Genomic DNA, 21,639 nt, shown 5'->3' with positions numbered 1-21,639 from the left:
CATTTGTAGTCAGGAGAGCAGCCTATGGGGACAACACTGCTCCTCCATTGATACAGCGCAGTAAATAAGCATTGCCATACTAGGACAGAAAGGAAGGGTGCTACTGGCAGGATCATCAATTGAAAATAAAGGAAAATTTGTAAAAGAAACAAATGCAGCCACCACCTCTAAAGACTGGTAAGCTGCAATATATGACATTTTTTTTTTGGGGGGGGGGGTTTAGATAGAATAGAGAATGTTCTAGTCTCTGAGGAGGTGGAGCATGTGCAATAGTGGAAGAGGCTAAGGCATGGTCTGAATGGATAGCAGCAACCGATAAGCTATGGGTGGAGGCAAACAGACATGTTGTGCTGAACACACTGAGAGGGACATGTTACAATATAAAATGTATCCGTTTGGATATGCGTGGCTCTTGGAAAACTGGGCGTCATTCCAGAGAGAAAGTGAACAAATGGGACACTCTGCCAGGGACATGTTGACAAAAGGAGCACTCTGCAGAGAACATGCTGAACACATAAGATTGTATGTTGTGGACATACTGACCACATTAAATTATTTGTAAAATGGAGAACATGCTACCAGGGATATGGTAAGAGTTCTCAGCCAAGGACACACTGTTTTCTGCAAGGACATGCTGTGCACAGTAAGCACTCTGCCAAGGACATGCTATGTAAAAGGAACATTCTGTCAGGGATGTGTTAAAGCAGTAATAAATCCAAAAGCAAACATTTATTATATTGCAGCTTACCATTTCTTAGATGTGATGGCTGCATTCGTTTTCTTTTTTAGGCTTTATTTCTTCTTTTTTTCATCTGGTGAACCTGCTGCAAGGAAGTCTAGCACAGTTTTTTTTAGCTCTCCAGCAGAATGTATTAATTTACATGGGTGAGACAAACCACTTAAAACAGGCAGGTGTGACTAAAATGATCAGCTTTTTGGTGAAATCTCAGGCACCTGGGTTAACTCTAAAAAAAAATCGGTTGACTTGAACATATCAGTCCCCCCAGCATTCTGGACTAACTTGCAAACGTCCTTCCTATTTGGTTGGAAAACGCTTTATATTCAATATCTTGGAATTTGCTTAACCGTGATGATTGAGCATAGGTACCCCATCAATTTTTCCAATCTATATAAGAAATTGCTGGAAGACCTGCATTGATGGAAGGTATTTGAACTGTCTTGAATAGGGAGGATACACTCTATTAAAATGACTTTATTACCTTGACTCCTTTACGTTTTCCTCTCGTTGCCAATTGCGATAAAATGTTCTGATTCACCTAAGTTTTATTCTCCAATTATCAGATATGTATGGGGCAGAAAAGGTCATATGCTTTCTAAAAAGTGTTGTTCCTCCCCCTGACCAAAGGTGGTCTGGTCTGCCACATTTCCTGCTCCACTATCAGACCATGGACCCAGCCTTATGGGCCATACACACTATAAGATTTTCTGAAGACTTTTTCCTTTAGACTTACCAAAACCATATAATATGAGGTCAAACCTAAACACTTTCAATTTGTATGCAATCTGGCAGGCCCTTGCACTTCATAGAAAAGGTAAATCTGAAGGAAATCTAACCACAAAAGTTGGATAGTGTGTATCCAGCTTTAGAATCATGGCATTCTTGTTTTTTTTAGGTCTTTTAAGGCTATATTGAATGTTTTCTTGATTGAGGCTACTGTTAAAGGTAAACCCAGTGGTATATGGTCCCCACTCGCCTGTCGAAATTTTACCTGGGTTCCTCGATGTTATGCTTTACGGCAGCAATGGTGAACCAATGATATATGTGACACAGCAGGCATGTAGAGTCCTCTCTGTGGGCACGCGAGGTATCAGTGCATAATGTCAGATGATTTTTCCCTATACAGGGCCATGCTTATTTTTCCTTTGCTTGGCTGGTTACCTGGGGATCGGGGAGTGTCTTCGCTGAGGGCTGGATTGTCTCCACCCAGCGCGTGGGGCCCATCAGATGGCATTATTGATGCTGGATAGAGCCTTCCTTCTGGGGGGTTCTGGTAGAGCAGCGCACGTACGCTGGGGAGACTTGGAGCACATGGTGCCGCCCCAATAGCCATGCGCTTCAGTTTTGGTTGGTCCATGCGCGGTAATCCCCTGAGCCGCGTGCGTGCGCGGGCATCTGGCGCCATATTTAGGTCCCCATGCAGGCTGTATTCACAGCACTTTGCCTTGGAGGAAATCGTTGGGACATCAGTAGAAACCACTTTTATTTACCAAAAGGTAATAACCATTTCCATCTTGGATGTAGGACCCCATGGTCCACATATATAGTATATTCATTTATGAAATGCACCAATGCTCATAATGAAGAACCCCATTACTGTCAATGGCCCCGCCCACACCTGAGCATTATGTCATTTAAAAAAGCACAAAAGGTTTTTTTGGGCAGAATCATAAGTTTTTGGTTCCTTAGAGCTCATTCAGAGGGCTAATCAGTCCCATCCTTTGTACAAAGCTGCTGGCAGATTTATTTCAGTGTTGGCACTTTGAAATAAATAAGCTGGTTTTGTGTTGCAGTTTGGGCACTCTGACCCAAAAAGGTATGCCATCTCTGCTTTAGGGGATGCCATATGCAAGGTTATAATATTCTATATTAGGTAGGAATATCCCCGATTGCAGGGTTTCTGGAAAAAGGTGTTTGCCCTGCTGAGACAGGTGACTGGTGTCCCTATTATTCAGTCTCTGGATATTACACTGTTAAATGAGCCTCTTCTTGAGCATGTGTCTGATGTGACCTAGAAATTTTGCTTTTTTATCCTCATGGCGGCCAGGCTTACCATTGCCCGGAATTGAAAGTAGACCTCAGTCCCCATATCTCAGGTACAGAAAAATGTTTCATGGATTATGAAAATCTTGCTAGCATAATCCTAGATTCACGGAACAGATTTGAAGGTATAGAGTCCTTGGGCACGCTATGCGCATGTTGACTTATGAATCTTATGCATTTTGGTGAATGAGTTTGCAAGCCTTGTTGTCCTTGGGATCCGTCTTTCTTTTTTTTTTACATCTTCTTTTTTTTCATCTTTGCTTTGTTTCTCCTCCTGATGTGGTTTTGCCAACCTCGCTTTGGCTATGCTAGATAATTTTTTTCTAGTCAACTGCTGAGCATAGGAAATAAGTTTTGTGTATGATGCATTAGTCTGGCATCTTGACATGCATCCCGAGATTCGACTACTGATCTTACATGATTTTTGTATGTTTTGAAACCAGATCATTATGGTTTTGACTATACTTGGACTTGTGAGATACCTATTTCTCTTGTTTTGTATAAACGACTAATGTTTTAAAAAAAATATTGAAAGTAAAATGATCAGCTTTTATTTTATTTATTTTATTTATTTATTTATTTATTTTATTCATGCAAAACCTTTATCCCAAAAGAAAAAAAAAATTGTTGTAAATGATTATAAGTGTGAGCTGGAGTTTGGCTTAAATGTATTGGTCTTAAATCTGCTAATACATTTTTCACACTAACCTCCCCTGACAATGCTGCTGTCTGCTGTGCCTCCTGTTCTCATTCCTCCTGAGTTGTGTCTCACTAATACAGGAGGTGTATTACTGGCCAGATCATCAGGTTAAAACAGAGGGGAAAAGGTCAAAGAAAAGAGAACTCATGCAGCCACCACATCTAAAGATTGTTAAGTTGCAATATCATACATTTTTGGTTTTTTGGTTTAATACCACTATAAGGATATAGGATACTCTCCCATGATTATACAGAGCCGAAGGGGCACCTTGCCAAAAGGTATGCACTTTTCTGAGAACATACTGAACAGAAAGGAAACTGTCTGAACCATGCTAGGCAGAGCCGTAACTAGAACCTTCAGGACCCCATGTGAAGGGCCCTCCTTCCTGACCCCCCCCCCCCCCTTCTATCTGAGCCCAGGCTTTCAGAATGTCCATGGACGCCCTCCTAGAAACTTGTCTCCTGCATGCCCCCTGGGACATGGACATGGGACACAGCTGATCACGGTAAAGGGCCAATCACAGCGGCCCTTTACCATGTGATCAGCTGATCACATTTAGACTGACTTGCCAGTTATCGAAAGTCCTTTCCTCCCACGCTGTGTCTGTGTGAGAAAAGGAGGGCTGTTAACCGGCAAGACTTTCTGTATATTGTTCACACATTATTGTTGATCATTAGTGCCCTGATTATTGGTGTAGCCCCATCAGTGTCCATCAGTGCAGTCTATCATTATCGCCTATCAGTGCCCATCAGTGTTGCCTTTCAGTACTCATCAGTGTTGCCTAGCAGTGCCACCTATCAGTGCTCATAAATGCTGCCTATCAGTTCTGCCTATCAGTATTCATCAATGCTGTCTATCAGTGCTGCCTATCAGTGCTCATCAATGCTGCCTATCAGTGCTCATCAGTGCCGCCTGTCAGTGCTGCCTATCAGTGGCACATATCAGTACTCAGCAATGTCACCTATTAGCGCCACCTATCAGTGCCACATATGAGTGCTGCCCATCAGTGCTGCCTGTCAGTGCCTCCTCAGCAGAAATCTGAGCTGAGAGCGTCTCTGTCACATGCTCGGATGGGAGAGGAGAGACCTGATCTATGTGTGAGCGGGAAGTGTCAAGAGCAGCAGCTGTATGATCAAATGTATGACCAAATTCAGCTTTTGGTCTTCACACTTTCCACAGTGCACACAGAAGGAGAGGGCCGGGAGAAGAGGGAGCAAATCGGGTCTCCCCTCTCCCATCCGTGCGAGGGAGGGGGAAGGAGGGGGGGACTGTCAGTGCTGGCTTTGGGCTGTATGAGAGAGACGCTCTCAGCTCAGAGCCCTGCAGCCAGCAACCACGCTGGGGACCCCCAACAGTGGTGAAACACCAGGACCAGGTCGCAAGTGTGACCTTTGTGTCCCTGGTTGTTCCATTACTGATGCTAGGCATGGGTGCCTGCTAGGGACATGCTAAGAACTACAGACACTCCTGTATTGCCACACTTGGCACTATGATCAGATATGCTAAGGACAAGAGACAGGCTGAACGCATGGGAGTTGATTTACTAAAACTGGAGTGCAAAATCTTATGCAGCTGTGCATGATGGCCAGTTAGCTTCTAACTTCAGCTTATTCAATTAAGCTTTGACAAAAAAACCCTGAAGCTAATTGATTTCTATGCAGAGCTGCATCAGATTTTGCACTCTCCAGTTAAGTAATCAACCCCATGATGGATTGTGCTAGGGACATCCAAAGCACATTGAGCTCTCTACTAGGAACATGGTGAGCACAAAGATAATTTTGTCAGGGACATGCTGTCTCATAGAATTTTTATATAGTTAAATATGGTCACATTGTGAGAGGGGACATCTTTGTATTATAGCAACTGTGCATTGACAGCAAATTATTTTGAAATGTTATGACACTGGCATAATCAAACGAACAACAGAACATTCTTTTATTACATTTTTTTCACATTTCTGTCATGGCACATTTTTTTTAATGTAAATAGAAAGTCTAATTTTGTAATATATTCCCTTACTCATATAATACCCTACTTCTAGCATTCTGATTTTTTATTTTGCTTTTAATTTGGATCTTCTTCTCTACAGCTGGCAGACATAGATTCCGTAGTATTTACTGCAAAAGCTGTGGATCGGGATGGAGATACCCTAATGTATGTCATTGACCGAACTATGGTGAGTACAGTCTGCTATTTCCTGCAGCTCTATATAAAGGCATTTTTAAACTTGCTCCTAAATATTTGTACTGCAAATACATGTTTTATAATCAAGCATAAGTTTGAATATAAAACTGGTCACCCTGGGGAAACCGTCACTTACCTATCCCTAATTTTCATCTTGGCATTCATTCGTTAGGTAAATCCCTGTGGTTGTCAGTTACTTCATATTTTGGAATATCTTCAAAATGGAACCTTTGTAGGAATCGTTTTGAAGAGCACTTATTGGAATCTTTGCAATGTGTTCCATGATTCCAGTCCAAAGTGAAGAAGTGTCATCAGCAAACCAAGGAATCCTCGTAAGGTTCAAAGCTTTATTCCTTGGTCACATAATAGATATGTAGCAACATTTTGGAGCCCCGCAGGGCCCCCTCATCAGGCAAGTGACGTCACTTGCCTGATGAAGGAGCCCTGTGGTGCTCCGAAACGTTGCTACATATCTATTATGTGACCTTGGAATAAAGCTTTGGACCCTTTCAAGGAAACCTTGGTGTGCTGATGACATTTCTTCACTTTAAGTATCCAAGGTTTCCAACCTATGGTCATTTCAGCAACTCACGGTTATCTTGAATGCGTGCGTGGGGAATATTGCATTCTGATTCCAGTCCACTGTAGCCTTGCCCACCCACAGTGGACCATGAGAAGAAAGTTATACACCACAAATTAATTGACTGATTAATATGGCTGAAAGATAAGTGTTCTTATTTATATGTATGATGCCATATTTATTTAAATAAATAGAACTATCAAAAATGTACCAGTGTCTCTTTGGAAGGGCAAGTCACTGCAGTGGCGGTGTTGTCTGAAGCATGCATCGGTGCAGTGGCATGAAGGCATTGGTGCAGTGGCAAATGAAGTGGGGGCATGAGGGAAAGAGCAGATGGGCATTGCAAAGGGAGGAACATGGGGCTCACCTTTGCTAGTTAGAATGTTGAGGCGGTAAGGTGGCACCAGGGCAAATTGATGGGGAGGTTTCAGGCATGATAGTGAGAAGGAGAGTACAAGTACACAGACGCAGTGGCGTTGGGGGCAGGGGAATGCTGGCATATCAGTGTTGGGGAGGAGTTTGAAGGCCCAGTGGTGGTGTATATGTGAGGATCTATCAGCTGTAACTTCATACAATATGTATTCCTCACAGGTAGTAGCAGAACTCAGGTGAAGGGTTAGTGGTGTGAGCTGCCAGGTCGGAGATTACAGTGCCTGTCTAAACTGAAACTGAAGCCAGATGGATAGGAAGGTGGTAGGGGCTGACGGGGACAGAAAGGCCATATGCCATTTAAAGGTACGCTCAGGAACCACACTAGATAGGCTTCCTGCTGGGTATGGCTGTTGTGGATAGGATAGTGCTAGTCTACATTTAGATGTAGATGTTATGGCACGTGCATAATAGCGACACAGTGTAAATAAAAGGAGTGCTACTACTGTGTGTGTTTGGGTTATCCCAACTTCTATACATTTTCCCTAGTGCAGGCCAATTATATTGGACCTGTACCATGTGATAATTGTGGCCAATCACAGTAGTAAGCAAGGTTTCATGAATTAAACCTTTAAACAGTGTTAGAGACTGCTTATTACAGTGATAATCAATGTAATAAGCAATCAGAGTATAAAAATAAATCCCAATCTTCTCCCCAAAAGAGTACATGTCACTATGGTGGCACTGTACAGCTCTGGTCACAGCATGTAAAAAAAAAAAAAAAAAAAAAAATCACCATGCTTCTTACAAAATACCTTGGGGTATTTTGGGGGGATATTTGTACTGTCCTGGCATTTTAGAGCCTCAAGAAATTAGACCATCAGTACATCAGGAGGACTAATACATTTTCAAATATATACCATAGATTGAAGACTCTATAACTTTACACTGATTTGGGTTATTTGTACCCAAGAAATATAGCAAAACACATTTTGGCCTAAATTTATGAAGAAAGACTATTTATTTGCAAAGACAGAGACAGAGACATTTGCTGGAGGGTGTCAGCTGTGGAGACTTGTCTGGAGAAGGACCCTTTCTTCCTCATTGGAGAGTGTCACATGGGTGGCAGGAAGCTGTCTTTGGACTTTAAAAGTAAGACTTTGATTATGGATCCCAGGTATGCATGTGCTTGGGGATGCAAGTACCAGAGCTGGCTGTATAAGGACTGGGACTGCTCACATAGAGTTCCATATTGATTGGCCATTCTACCACCAGCAGAGGCTGTTACAAGAGAATTTGGCTAATTTCTGCTGATGTTTTGGAGTACCCAGCACCCACACCCCTCTCCATGTTCAGATTTTCTGCATTAAATCCATAAAAAGACATCCCCTAGACCAGGGGTCTCCAAACTATGACCCTCCAGTTGTTCAGGAACTACAATTCCCATCATGCCTAGTTATTTCTGTGAATGTCAGAGTTTTACAATGCCTCATGTGACATGTAGTTCCACAACAGCTGGAGGGCCGTAGTGTGGAGATCCTTGCCCCAGACTAAGCCTATATTTGTCGGTGTTCTTTGAACTGTCTGGGTCTGGCAAAGGAGACTTGGGTCATAATTAGCAGCCCCTCCAGGTATGAGCGCTTCACACACATTTGCAGAGCAGTTGTGGCATGGCTTATTCACTTGAATGGATGCATTTGGTCGTGGTAGCACCTGCAGAATGTGGCATGCTATTTACCCTTAGCCATGGCCATGAAACAAAGTATCTTGGCTGTAGCATGAGTATAGCCCTGAGCAGCTGCATTGCTTTGTTTAGGTGGTCAGGGGGCTATAAAATTATGGGTAATTCGCCTGCTTATACTGTGCCTGTGGCTGCCAGCTCGAACGAGCCCTAAGGCCGGCAATATAGTACATTATATGACAACCAGAATTATGCTCCCAAATAACAGTCCAGTTTCTATTCTGTATAATAGAGATCAGGTTTATGACGTACATTCCAAATTTGTGTCAACTCCCACAATTAACTTAGGCTGGCCATACATTATACAATTTTCCTTTAGATTTACCAAACCCCATATAATATGAGGTCAAGCCTAAACACTTTCAATTTGTAAGAAATCAGGTAGGTCCTTGCCCTACATAGTTGAAGGCAAATCTAAAGAAAATTGAACAAGAAAATTATATAATGTATGGCCTGCTTAAGACCTACCTGATATCTGATATCACTACATATTACACAGTGAAACAAGATAGCATAAAAGTGAGAAAAGGCTTGCAATCTCCTATGCTTAACTGTGTTCCACTTTCTTAGAAAAAGAAATGCTAGCCACAGATCTGCTTCTCTGGAAAGGGGAAGTAAGTAAAGACATATCACTATATGTCAGAAACCTGCATATAATGAACTAACCCAGCTGTCTTTGAATTTTAGGTCAGTTATTCTATTTTAGGTAGACAGGAAGAGAAGATTTTTAACTGTCCTGTAAATGTGTCCATAAACGTATTACTTATAACATCACAACCAAAATAAATGAATGTATTGATGATCCAACTGGTTTATTTCTGCATACCGTACCTATAATCATAACTAACTGATCTGAACGTTCAGTGCCTGTGCTGCAGGAGCAATGTTAGGAGTGTACTGCATACACAGGCAGATCACCCAAGCACATTTGCTCTCCCATCCTTTGGATATCTACTGATCAACCATGTAAGTCATCATCTTCTGATTGGGTCAGTGATCAGAACAGTCCAACTAGTATTTCACACACTATGAACACCCAAACAGTTGCTGCTATATAAGCATGGTCTCCTTGGCAGGAATGGATAAAAAAAGTTAGCCCTCATTTACGTTGGAGGCAGGTTTGAAATGGTGCGAGTTCAACTGAACTGAGTTCATGCACAGATGTCTATTAAAATTGCCCCCCAAGCCACCAAAAGAAGTGCAGAAACTACTTTTGGAAATCGGTGCAGAGCCCTAAAGTCGGCGTTGCACCAATTCGGGCGGTGTCGTTGCCGCCAATAGGCTGTAATTTGACATGCGATTTGAAATCATCCTGATGTGAACGGGGGTTTAGGCAGTAATGTAACTGTCGGCACCTTATATCCTAAAAACCTTCATAGACTCCAAGCTGTCAGTTTGTATCTTTCATGTCATTAGGGACACATTACCTCCAACAGCACCCTACCCATGTATAGCATTGACTGTGGATGACAATTCATGATGGCTAGAATGTGTGCGTGAACTTTTAATGAGTTAAAGATCTGGTTCTAAACCCTAGTTTTGTTTTCAGGGTGACTACAAATACTTTCACATGGATCTTCCAAACAACGGCAAAGTATTGCTATCCCGCCCTCTGGATTTTGAAAGTATGCAACAACTGGAGGTTTTTATTCATGCTGTGGTAAGAATACATCCAGGCTCAGTTGCTAAACTCTAGCTGTGACTCGTGGGGGAGAGTCCGACTGCGGACACTGCAGACTCCTGCCTTGGGAGAGGGCTTTGTGCTCTTGCCAGAGCTGATTTTTATAATCAGGAAGACATTCAAAAACTTTAGATTATTGCACTCCAAGTATATCTGTTTAGTTAAAAAAAAAAAAAAAATACAGTTAGGCTTCAAACCAAACATTTGGTATTCAAATCAAAAATGTAATGTGTTGCAGCTTAGCAATTATTAGGTATAGGGGCTGTATTAATTTTCTTTTTTTAGGCTTTTTCCCCTCTGTTTTCCGCTGCTGATCTGGAGAGTAACACATCCCCTGAGTTATAGAGGCACCACTCTGGATGAATAAGCACAGGGGGCACATTTGGACAGCAGCATTGTCAGTCTAGGGAAGGGGAGTGTTAAAAGTTCTATAGAATTTAGATGCACAAATAAAATTGAAACCAAACTCCAGATAATACTTAACCACTTGCCGACCGCCGCACGACTATTTACTGCGGCAGTCAGCCCCTACTCGGCAAAGCGACGTAGTACTACGTCGCTCACCCACGAGACTCTAGGGGGCGAGCGTGCGCCGTTGGAGGCGCGCTCCTGACCCCGCTCGTTCCCTAACATCCCGGCGCGAGTGACCGGCGGCTCCGATGTCCGCTGACCACTCGTGAGCTCCCGCTGGAGAGGGAGAAAGGCAGGCGGCTAATGTAAACAAAGCCGCCTGTCATTCTCCCTGAAGTAACTGCAGAGACTATACGATCCTGCTATGTAGGATCGTATGTCTCTGTGGTTACATCACTAGCCACGCCCCCCCCACAGTTAGAATCATGCCCCTAGGGATACATTTAACCCACTGTTCACCAATAAAGTTAACCCCTTCCCTGCCAGTGTCATTTTTACAGTAACAGTGCATATTTATAGCACTGATTACAGTAGTAATGTCACTGGTACCCCCAAAAGTGTCAAAAATGTCAGTCAAGGGTCCGATCTGTCCGCCGCAATGTCGCACTCCCGCAAGAAAAAAATCACAGATCGCCGCCATAACTAGTTAAAAAAAAAAACAATAAAAATTACATAAATCTTTCCCGTAGTTAGTAAACGCAATAAATTTTGCGCAAACCAATCAAAATACGCTTATTGCAATTTTTTTCACCAAAAATATGTAGCAGAAAACAAATTGGCCTAAAATGTTAAACAATTTTGATTTTTATTTTTTTTTGGGAATTTCATATAAAAAAAATGTGAAAAATATTGTTATTTTCTCAAAATTGTCGCTATTTTTTTGTTTATAGCGCAAAAAGTAAAAATCGCACAAGTGATCAAATACCACCAAAAGAAAGCTCTGTTTGTGGGGAAAAAAAGGACGTCAATTTCATTTGGGTCTAGCGTAATTGTCCATTAAAGTCACGCAGTGCCGAATCGCAAAATAGGCCCTGGTCTTTGAGCAGCCAAATCCTCCAGGGCTTAAGTGGTTAATAAGCAGTTACAACAAAAAGTTTTCCTACTTTTTGGGATAGAGATACAAGCTGATAGTTTTAAGCACCCCTGGCAGTGGTAAATAGTCTCTCTAATCCCTGTAACTGCGATTGAGCTTTACGGTTAAAAAACTTAAGCCTCGTACACACTAGTAGTTTTTTTTTTTCCGTTCAACCCATCAGGGCTGAGCGAAAAAAAAACTGGCAGATCAGGAGGAGCCGTTGTACCAACTATCCAACATTAGTACAACAATCTCCCCTGCTGTGCTATTGTGTTCTAACAGGGGGACAGCCCCCCGCCAGAACACTCTAGTCAGTGCTCTCAGCTATTGGCCGGGAACTCTGATTGGCAGAATTTTTTTGGTCATGCCCCTTCCTCTGGCCGGCTTCTGTCGGACCGGCTGTACACACGGTCTGTGTGTACTAGGCTTTAGTGGTTGGATCACCAGGTGAAAATAGAAGAAAGAAGGGGGCGTGGCCTGGAGCGGCATGGAGTAGGACGTGAGTGAGAGCAGCTCCGCCGGTGTATACTCCTTTTCACAAATATCCTGCACCCCGAGATCCTCTCTGCCTCCCCGATATCGCCGGTCACCCTCTGGACCGTCCGCAGCATGTCGCCGCCCAAAAAAACAGCGGACACGGCTGCCAAGTTGGACAAATACCGCCGCACAGAGAAGGACTCCCAGTCCCAAGATGGCGCCCAGGCGGGAGCGGAGGTGAGCGCGGCGGGAGCCGACACTGCAAAGGTACTTGAGGCTATTTCACAGTACCAGGCTTCCTTGACCTCACGGATTGAGGAGGTGAAGATTGACATCTCCCTGGTCCGCCAAGATCTCCAGGTGGTGCGGGAGAGGGTGACTGAGGCAGAGCAGAGGATAAGCACTGTGGAGGACTCCCTGCCCCCCCTGCAAAATGCTTCTGATCGCCTCCAGCTACAGGTCGCCCAGCTCCTGCTCAAGCAGGATGATATAGAAAACAGGCTACGGAGGTGTAATATCAGGCTTATAGGATTGCCTGAGGGGGCAGAAGGAGCTCACCCGTCAGACTTTTTAGAAAAACTCCTGATTGACACATATGGCCGTGAAGCCTTCTCTCCTACTTTTGTGGTGGAGAGGGCCCACCGCCTGTCTGGCAGACCACCGCCCCAAGGAGCACCCCCCCGCACCTTCATAGCTAAACTCCTGAATTTCCGGGACAGGGATGCTGTGCTCCGTCTCAGCAGGGAGAAGGGCAATATCCCCTTTGGGAATGGAAGACTGGCAATATTCCCTGACTTTTCGGCGGAGGTTCAGAAAAAACGGAAAACATTTATTGAAGCAAAACGCAGAACATCAGGTACGCCATGCTGTTTCCTGCCTGTCTCTGTGTGGAGGGAGACGATAGAGTGCACTTCTTTGACGATCCAGAAGCTGCTATTTCCTGGCTGGAGCATCTTGAGGCTCGAGGTTGACCGTGCCTCGTGCCTCTTCCCCCCTTCTCTTGTGGCGGAATCTCCCCGGATCTATTGGACTCCTTCATTGTTCCCCTTTCACTTGCTCTGACTTGCTGTCTTCGCTTACCCCCTCGGGCCCTCTGGCTCCTGGCCTGGAGCTGCGGTCGTGTCGGAGGGTGTTTGGAACTATTTGGAACTGATTTGGCTCACGGGCTGGGAGGCCCATGACCCTCCTTTAGCCCTTTGATTCACCTAGCCGGACGCAAGTACTATTTTTTGTTGTTCTCCTAGTTCATCTACACCCGGCATGGACACTCCCATCCGTACAAGCCGGTGGAGCATTTGGAATCTCTCACTGTTTGTCCTATATGCATGTCTTGCTACCCAGCGAAGTTTCGCTCTCCATGTTCGCCTATGTTAGGCGCTTTCCCCAACCTCCCCTCTGTCACGGCACCGGGTGGCAGGGATGGTATTTCCACTGCACCAGTGCACCACTGTGCCCCTTGCTTCTACTGGAATATTTTGCTGCTCCTCCTTTTTTTTTTTCTCTTTTCTTTCTTTTCCTGTTGGTGGGCCCCTTTTTTGGGTCGCGCCAGGTGATTGATTGGGTTGGGTTCTCGAAAGCCCGCACCAGTTGGGGTAGGTGCAGGGCGGGGAGGGTGGGTGAGTTGTCTTTATTGTCGATGTATGTCATGTTATATTTTTTCTCGAGCACTATGCAACGCATTATAATACCTGTATTGTATGTTTCTTTAAAGCTGGGTGTAATTTTGACCTCTCTTACTGCTGCTATGTGGTTCCCAGATATGGTACTGTCGGGTGGCGGATTGGGTCGAACGGAATCCCCGGAGCTCCTGCTAAATGTCCCATTAGCCCCATCCTATGGCGCACCTTAAATTCCTTACCTGGAATGTCCGGGGCATGAGAGATAAACTTAAACGGTCGGCGGTGTTTGACATCCTAAAACGCCTCAGGGCCGATATCATAGTTCTGCTCGAGACCCATCTTGATGGTGCTCTCCAAAGGGCGCTGAAACGCCCGTGGATAGGCTGGACGTTCCAATCCCTGTTCACTTCCCACTCCCGTGGAGTGTCGATTTTGGTCGCCAAATCAGTGCATTTTGAGCTCCGGGGGTCCTCAGTAGACCCACTGGGAAGATATGTGTTTTTGGACGTACTGCTACATGGTGAACCCTATTTGCTGCTGGCCTTCTATGTACCCCCACCTTTTGCGGCCACTATATTACTAGAGGGTCTGGACTTCATGATGTTGCACCCCCGTACACCAGCAATCTGGCTTGGGGATTTTAGCAACACCATGAACCCCAGTCTAGATAGGTTACACACCTCCGGGCCTGCACAGCCCCAACCCACGACCACCAGATTTGCCCGCCTTATGGCAGAATTTAACTTGCTAGATACCTGGAGGGTTAGGTATCCCTCCCTCAGGGCATACTCATGCTTCTCGGCAGCTCATAATTCTATGTCCCGTATAGATTTCATTTTTATTTCCCCCTTTTTGCTCCCCAGACTTTTGGACGCAGGCTTTTCGGCCCGTAGTCTCTCCGACCATAGCCCCTATTGGGTCACGCTTAAGATTCAGTGTGAACGAGTTCGGCCGGCGTGGCGGCTGAACCCGTTTTGGCTCTCCCTCATCCCTGAGGGGACTGACCTGACCGCCGTGTGGCAACAATTTTTTGCTGAAAATGGTGGTTCGGCCTCCCCCTTGGTGGTCTGGGAGACCTTCAAGCTACATGCTCGGTCGACCCTGACGACCACTATCAATGCCATTAAATCGGACTCTGCCCGGGCTTACGCTGAAGCCACCGGGGCCCTGACAGTCGCGGAGGCGGCGTTTGCGGCTGACCCGACTCCGGCTGGAGCGGATCAATTAAAACTTTTGACTAGAGTAGTGGAACAACTGGATTTTGAGAAGGCTCGCAGGTCCCTTTTTTTCCAGAAACAAAAGCTGTATGAGCATGGCGAACACGCGGGCAAACTTTTAGCATATCTGGTTCATAGTAATGACAGACCTCCAGTGGTAATCACCCTACACTCCCCCCATGGTCCCCCCTTTACTGACCCTGGGAGGGTGGCGAGCTGCTTCCGGGACTTTTTCCGAGACCTGTACACCTCCACTGCCCCGGTTGATGACTCACCAATCCTACCGTTCTTGTCCCCAGACGTTCTCCCCCAACTGACGGCTGACCAGCTGACTCTCTTGGAGGCCCCGCTGGCACAGGATGAGATCCTAGAGGCTATGGCCAAGTTCCCTAGGTCCAAGGCACCGGGTATGGATGGCCTGCCTATAGAGTTTTACTCCACTTACGCCGATGTACTGGTGCCACACTTACTGACTATGTTTGAACATGCCTTTGAAACTTCCACACTGCCTCCTTCCCTACGGGAAGCGTTAATTGTGCTTATCCCCAAGCCGGGTAAAGACCCCCACCAGCCTGCCTCCTACCGCCCGATCTCTCTACTTCAGGTAGACGTCAAGATACTGGCCAAGGTCCTTTCGATCAGACTTAACAAAGTTATTTTGTCTTTAGTCCATGCAGACCAGTCGGGTTTTATGCCGGGCAGGAACACCTCCTTCAACCTGAGGCGCCTGTTCATGAACCTACAGGCCACTCATGATAATGCTGGCTCCAGAGTCGTGGTGTCCTTGGACACGGCAAAGGCCTTCGATTCGGTTGAATGGGGCTTCCTGTGGCGGTGCCTGGAGGGATATGGCTTTGGCCCAAACTTCATCCGTTGGGTCCGTGTTCTATATCAGGCTCCGATGGCTAAGGTTTCGGCCAACGGGTGTACGTCGGCTGGATTCCCCCTCACCAGGGGTACCCGGCAGGGTTGCCCCCTCTCTCCCCTTCTATACGCGTTGGTGGCCGAGCCGTTGGCGATTGCGATACGGTCACACCCCGACATACATGGACTAAGGGTGGGCGCCCTGGAGGAAAAAATCGGTATGTATGCCGATGATACACTGCTATACCTGGCCGACCCGGGCACCTCCCTCTCCGTCGCTCTCACCCTTATTGAGCAATTTGGTCGTTACTCTGGTTTAAAAATTAACTGGGACAAATCTCAAATCTTGCCTATCGACGATATATCCCCTTTCCCCATTGACCCGCTCTTTCCACTTCAGGTTGTGCCCCGTATTAAATATCTGGGGATCCTGGTGACCAACTCCTCGGGCGATTACATACGCGATAACTTACAACCCCTCTTTGCATTGCTAAAATCCAAGACCCAGACGTGGGAGCGCCTTCCTTTGGGGGTGCGTGGCCGAGTTAACCTCGTCAAAATGGTGCTACTCCCCAAACTATTGTACATCTTATGGCAGTCTCCGATATACCTCCCCCTTAAGTTTTTCCTTCAGATCGATTCTATCCTCAAGCCTTTTATATGGGGCTCTAGTAGACACAAATTGGCCTGGAGGAAACTTAAGAATCCCACTGACTTGGGCGGCCTCGCCCTTCCTGATTTCAATTTATACTACTTGGCCTCGCAATTGTCCCACTTCTTCCACCTTCACAACTCCGATAGGGAGAGGTTTCTGGCTCTCCTCACTCCTGCCTGGGCCCATGCATCTGCGGATCCCCTGTCACTGGTTCTGATGGGCATGCGGGGCGCCGCGTCCCGTGGGGACCGCACTTCCATGCTGTTCCAGTACAGGCGTGTCTGGGACGTGGTGTCCGCTAAACTGGACGTTCCCTTGCTTCATGCACACACGCCTCTGTGGCATAATACTAGCCTCCCCCAGTATGCCTCTATCCCGGATGCACATGTTTGGGTCCAGTATGGAATCAGCTACCTTGCTCATATAATCACTAATGGCACCCTTACGCCCTTTGACGCCCTGAAAAGCCAGTATGACCTTCCCAACCATACCTGCAGATTAGGCACGCTTTCTCCGCTCAATTCCCCTGACCTATGCCCGACCTGTCCCCGATCTCGGTATTGGAGGTAGTGATGGGATTTGAATCTAAACAACTCATTTCTCATATGTATAATGCCCTTCTGTTACCAGCTTCTACAGTCTTGGCCTACGCTGTTAAAACTAAATGGGAGAGAGATGTTGGGACCATGGATGATGAGGAATGGGAAGACGCCCTCGACAATTGTCAACTGGTCTCTCCAAAACTTTCGGATCGACTAACCCAATTGTTCATCCTTCACCGGGCCTACTTGACGCCAATAATGACGGCTAAGTACCGTAGTGAGGTGTCCGGGCAGTGCCCCGTGTATCGGCAGGAACAAGGCACCTTTTACCACCTCCTCTGGCAATGCCCGGAGATCCAGGGCTTCTGGGGACAGGTGGTTAGATTTCTTCATGACACCATGGGTTCCCCTCTGACACTGGCCCCGAAATTTTGCTTATTAGGGATACCCCCTGATGTCAGTATAGATAAATACACCACCCTGTTTTTACACGAAACGTTGTTTCTTGCCAGAAAATGCATTGCCAGTCGATGGATGAGAGACACTCCTCCTTCACTCCGGGACTGGCTCAGAGAGGTCAATACGACCCTGCCCTACAAAAAATTGGTATATACCCACAGGGGCTGCCCATCCAAATACAACAAGATCTGGGACAGATGGGTTCAGGCTCCGGAGACGTGTATATAGACCACACACTATTGGTGTGTGGTTTTTTCCCTCATACTGTGTGTGGTGTTTAGGCTGTTGCTGGTCATAGACTTTGTAGAATGCCACCCGGGTTTGTTTTCTGCCCTTGCTGTATCTGGCAGTTCTTCCATCAAGATGTCTGATTGTTATATCTGCCCATTCTCTGTTTATTGTGCTCACCCAGCTGTATTCTCATTGCATTCTCCATATGAACGGTTGTATTTTTGTTTTTTCTATCTTTGCATGTAATTTCCTTCCTTTTTTTGCAATAAAGACCTTGTTAATAAAAAAAAAAAAAATAGAAGAAAGAAAGCCTAAAAAAGGAAACTAATACAGCCACCACATTTAAGAATTGGTAAGCTGCATAGTAATAATTAATAATTACTGCTTTAATTAGACAGCTGTCCTCTTCTCTTAAAGTCCTCACAGAGAACAGTTTTAAAGGCTCATGGAACACTGGTCAGCGACTTTTCACATCACTGCGTGTATTACCATTTTTGGTATAGTCGCTATGTTAGTTAATATTTTAAAGGATGTAACGTATGCATCTTTGGTCTTTATGGGTATTAACTAAGTTTATTACAAGCTCAGTCAAAATTGAATGTATCGTTAAACCCCCATCCTTCATGCCAGCAACTCATCATCAGGTATTCATCTTTTCATTACCAAGGTACATACTAAATGTGAGGTTGTAATAATAATGTATGTATGGACACCTTTATTCTAAAAATATCTGGTAAAAGATCCAACTACCTATTGGGCAACTTGACAGGGACATGACAATTGTAAAGGGCACCATGCCGGGGTTATAAAGATTATCATGACCTTAAAGGTGATATTATCTGTGCTATCACTTAAGGGCCGTACACACTTGACGAAAATCGATGAAATATCCTCCGATTTTTCTCTGTCTTCTCAGCGTTCATAACCGTTTTTAGTTGACAGTGCATAAATGTTCACAAAATTTCTCGTCCGATTTTTCTTTTTTTTGGCACATTTGTTCCTAGACTTCCGGGTTGTCAGCAACTTCAGATCATGCGCGGTCTTTCGTACCAGATTTTTCACGGACGTGCTGCATACACATTAAATAAAAATCGGTCGTCTGGGGACGGACGAAAAACATTTTGATGTTTGTCCCTCCGTTTTTTTTCGTTCAAAATGTCGGCATCTGCTGATGAACGTTGTGTACGCACTAGGCGAAAATCGGACGATTTTACCTCGGACGGGAATTTTCGGCAGATTTTCTACTAGTGTGTACCCCACTTTAATGTTGTAGACTACTAGTGCTATGTTCTAATATATTAAAGTGTTGTCAAACTATTGCACACATTTATTTTCCAGTATCTGTACATTGCTCCCAATTAGCAATAGAGCACACTTTTGCTAGTGTCTTCTCTAATCCAGTATATCCTCATTAAATGGATTGAGCTGTTTCTTTTATGAAGGCGCTTGTTCGTTACTTTTCTTAAAACTGGTCGTGACATAATCTTATCAGTTTAGCACGAAGCTTGTATTAGTCGTATAGCTGTTGAACAAAAGAAACCTGAATAATTTACAAATTATATATATATATATTTTTTTTTTTTTTCAAATGTGGGCCATGAACAATTTGGAAATTGTCCATGTGGGTCAGAAGGCTATCTCTCAGTCAAGTTATTTTAGTGTGAACCCTTTTTAAATGGTCATTAAATAGACTTAACTATGATGATTGTAGTAAGTGAAGACAGATGCACACATTCTAGGTAGACGTAAGTTTTAAATAGATAGTAATCCTGGCTATGGGTGTCCCCCTCACACTGCAAGTAATCACATTTAACTTTAATCTGGTAATAGTATTGCTCATAAACCATTTGACGCTACTGCCCATTCTGGGTTTTGACTGGTTTTGACTAGGTCATTATAGGACTCCCCTGCTATTACCTTTAAGATTTCAGCTTAACATCCTGATCTTACCTATATATGGGTCCCATCCTCTTAACAATGCTGAAGGTATGTCAATTAGAAGACTAGCACCATTGTGTTTTCCTGCACCTTTCTAAACATAAGGGAAAAAAAAGAACAGCCACTATATTCAAGGTGACTTTGCAAGTCAAAGCTCTTCAAAGCTGAGAAATAGCCTTTTTTTCATTCTTTGATGTAAGGAAGGAAATACACTGGAGGTTTTAACCCTGTTCCTCTTGGCTTGGCTTTCTTTCTGTACATGAGGAAAAATAGAAAAAAAAAAAAATGAAGTCAATAACACCATGTAGGAGACCAGGCAGCCAAAAGGTTACAGGAAGTTTAGATGAGGCTCTTCAACCCTCACACATACAAATTAAAGGAGAAGTACAGCACAAGCTGTACTTCTCCAGTGGATCACAGGAGTGCAGTCCGTTCTGCACTCCTGTGACCTGAAGCCCACTGTCAGCTGATGCCACAGAGCCGATCCAGGCTGGGGAAAGATCGCAACAATATGGTCGGGATCCTCCTTATGTCTTGATGGACTGGCACCTGGCTCAGCCTCTCAGTGGGTAGCTGAGAGCCTGAGCCAGCTGCTCCTTCCCCTTTCACAGCCCAGCGCTCCAGTGAGAATGGGAGGGCAAAACTGACAGTCACGGAGCTCTCAGAACTGAGCGATCAGCAGTGTTTGATCACTCAGTTCTCAGTCTAAAGGGCCATACACACTAAGATTTTCTGAAGACTTTTTCCTTCAGATTTATATTTTCTATGTAGTGCAAGGGCCTGCCAGATTGCATACAAATTGAAAGTGTTTAGGTTTGACCTCATATTATATGGTTTTGGTAAATCTAAAGGAAAAAGTCTTCAGAAAATCTTCTAGTGTGTATGGCCCAATAGAGCCTGCATCCACCTAGGTAAGTATAATTTAAAAAAAAAACAGACTTCTCTTTAACCACTTTAGCCCCGGAGGATTTGGCTGCTGAAAGACCAGGGGGTATTTTGCGATTCGGCACTGCGTGACTTTAACGGACAATTGCGCGGTCATGCGACGCTGTACCTAAACGAATTTGACGTCCTTTTATTCCCACAAACAGAGCTTTCTTTTGGTGGTATTTGATCACCTGTGCGATTTTTACTTTTTGCGCTATAAACAAAAAAAGAGCGTCAATTTTGCAAAAATAACAATATTTTTCACATTTTTTTATATGAAATTCCCCAAAAAAAAATGTAAAAATCAAAGTTTTTTAACATTTTCGGCCAATTTGTTTTATGCTACATATGTTTGGTAAAAAAAAATCGCAAAAAGCGTATTTTGATTGGTTTGCGCAAAAGTTATTGCGTTTACTAACAAAGGGAAAGATTTTTGTCATTTTTGTTGTTTTTTTTAACGCGTAATGGCGGCGATCTGCGATTTTTTTGCGGTACTGCAACATCGCGGTGGACAGATCGGACCCTTGACTGACATTTTTGACACTTTTGGGGTTACCAGTGACATTTCTACAGTAATCAGTGCTATACATATGCACTGTTACTGTAAAAATACACTGGCAGTGAAGGGGTTAACTTTATTTGAGAGGGAGGGGTTGTGTGTGTCCCTAGGGGCGTGATTCTAACTGTGATTGGCTGTGGCTAGAGCTGTAGGACCAATGATCAATGGTCCTACATAGTAGAACCGTATGATCAGTGTTCCTACACAGGGGAGAATGACAGGCAGCTTGTTTACACAAGCCGCCTGCCTTTCTCCCTCTCCCCCGACGATCGCTGAGTGAGCGGCGGACATCGGGTCCGCCGGTCACACGCGCGGGGGGGTCCTTGACCACGCGGGAGCGGGAGCGCGCCTCTGAGCCAGAGGCTCAGAGGCTAGTGACGTACCGGTACGTCACTCTGCCTGTGAGGGGCTGACCGCCGCAGTATATGTACTTGCGGCGGTCGGCAAGTGGTTAAACCATTAAAGCTGAGTTCCAGGTATGAATATATATATATATATATATATATATATATATATATATATATGAATAGAGAAACTGTTCCAGCTAGGGCCAATGAAAGTATGTATGTTTCATACCTAGCTGATCCTTATGGAAGCTGGAAATTAATGTAGTAGGCAGCGCTACTAC

General features: G+C 44.8%; 1 protein-coding gene across 1 annotated transcript in view; it reads left to right on the top strand.

Moving 5' to 3' along the window:
* LOC309554453 (cadherin-related family member 5-like) overlaps positions 1-21,639 on the top strand; it is an 86,159-nt gene that overhangs the window by 33,775 nt on the left and 30,745 nt on the right. The window contains exons 5-6 of the mRNA XM_082256190.1: positions 5,572-5,658; positions 9,906-10,016. Of these exons, the coding sequence (XP_082112316.1) occupies positions 5,572-5,658; positions 9,906-10,016 (198 nt within the window). The remainder of the gene's footprint in view (positions 1-5,571; positions 5,659-9,905; positions 10,017-21,639) is intronic.

Source organism: Pelophylax lessonae, assembly GCF_965119305.1.
Source record: "Pelophylax lessonae genome assembly, chromosome: 4".
Classification (NCBI taxonomy): Eukaryota; Metazoa; Chordata; class Amphibia; order Anura; family Ranidae; genus Pelophylax; species Pelophylax lessonae.
Note: the sequence above shows the minus strand (reverse complement) of the source record. Positions and strands in the feature narration are given on the sequence as shown.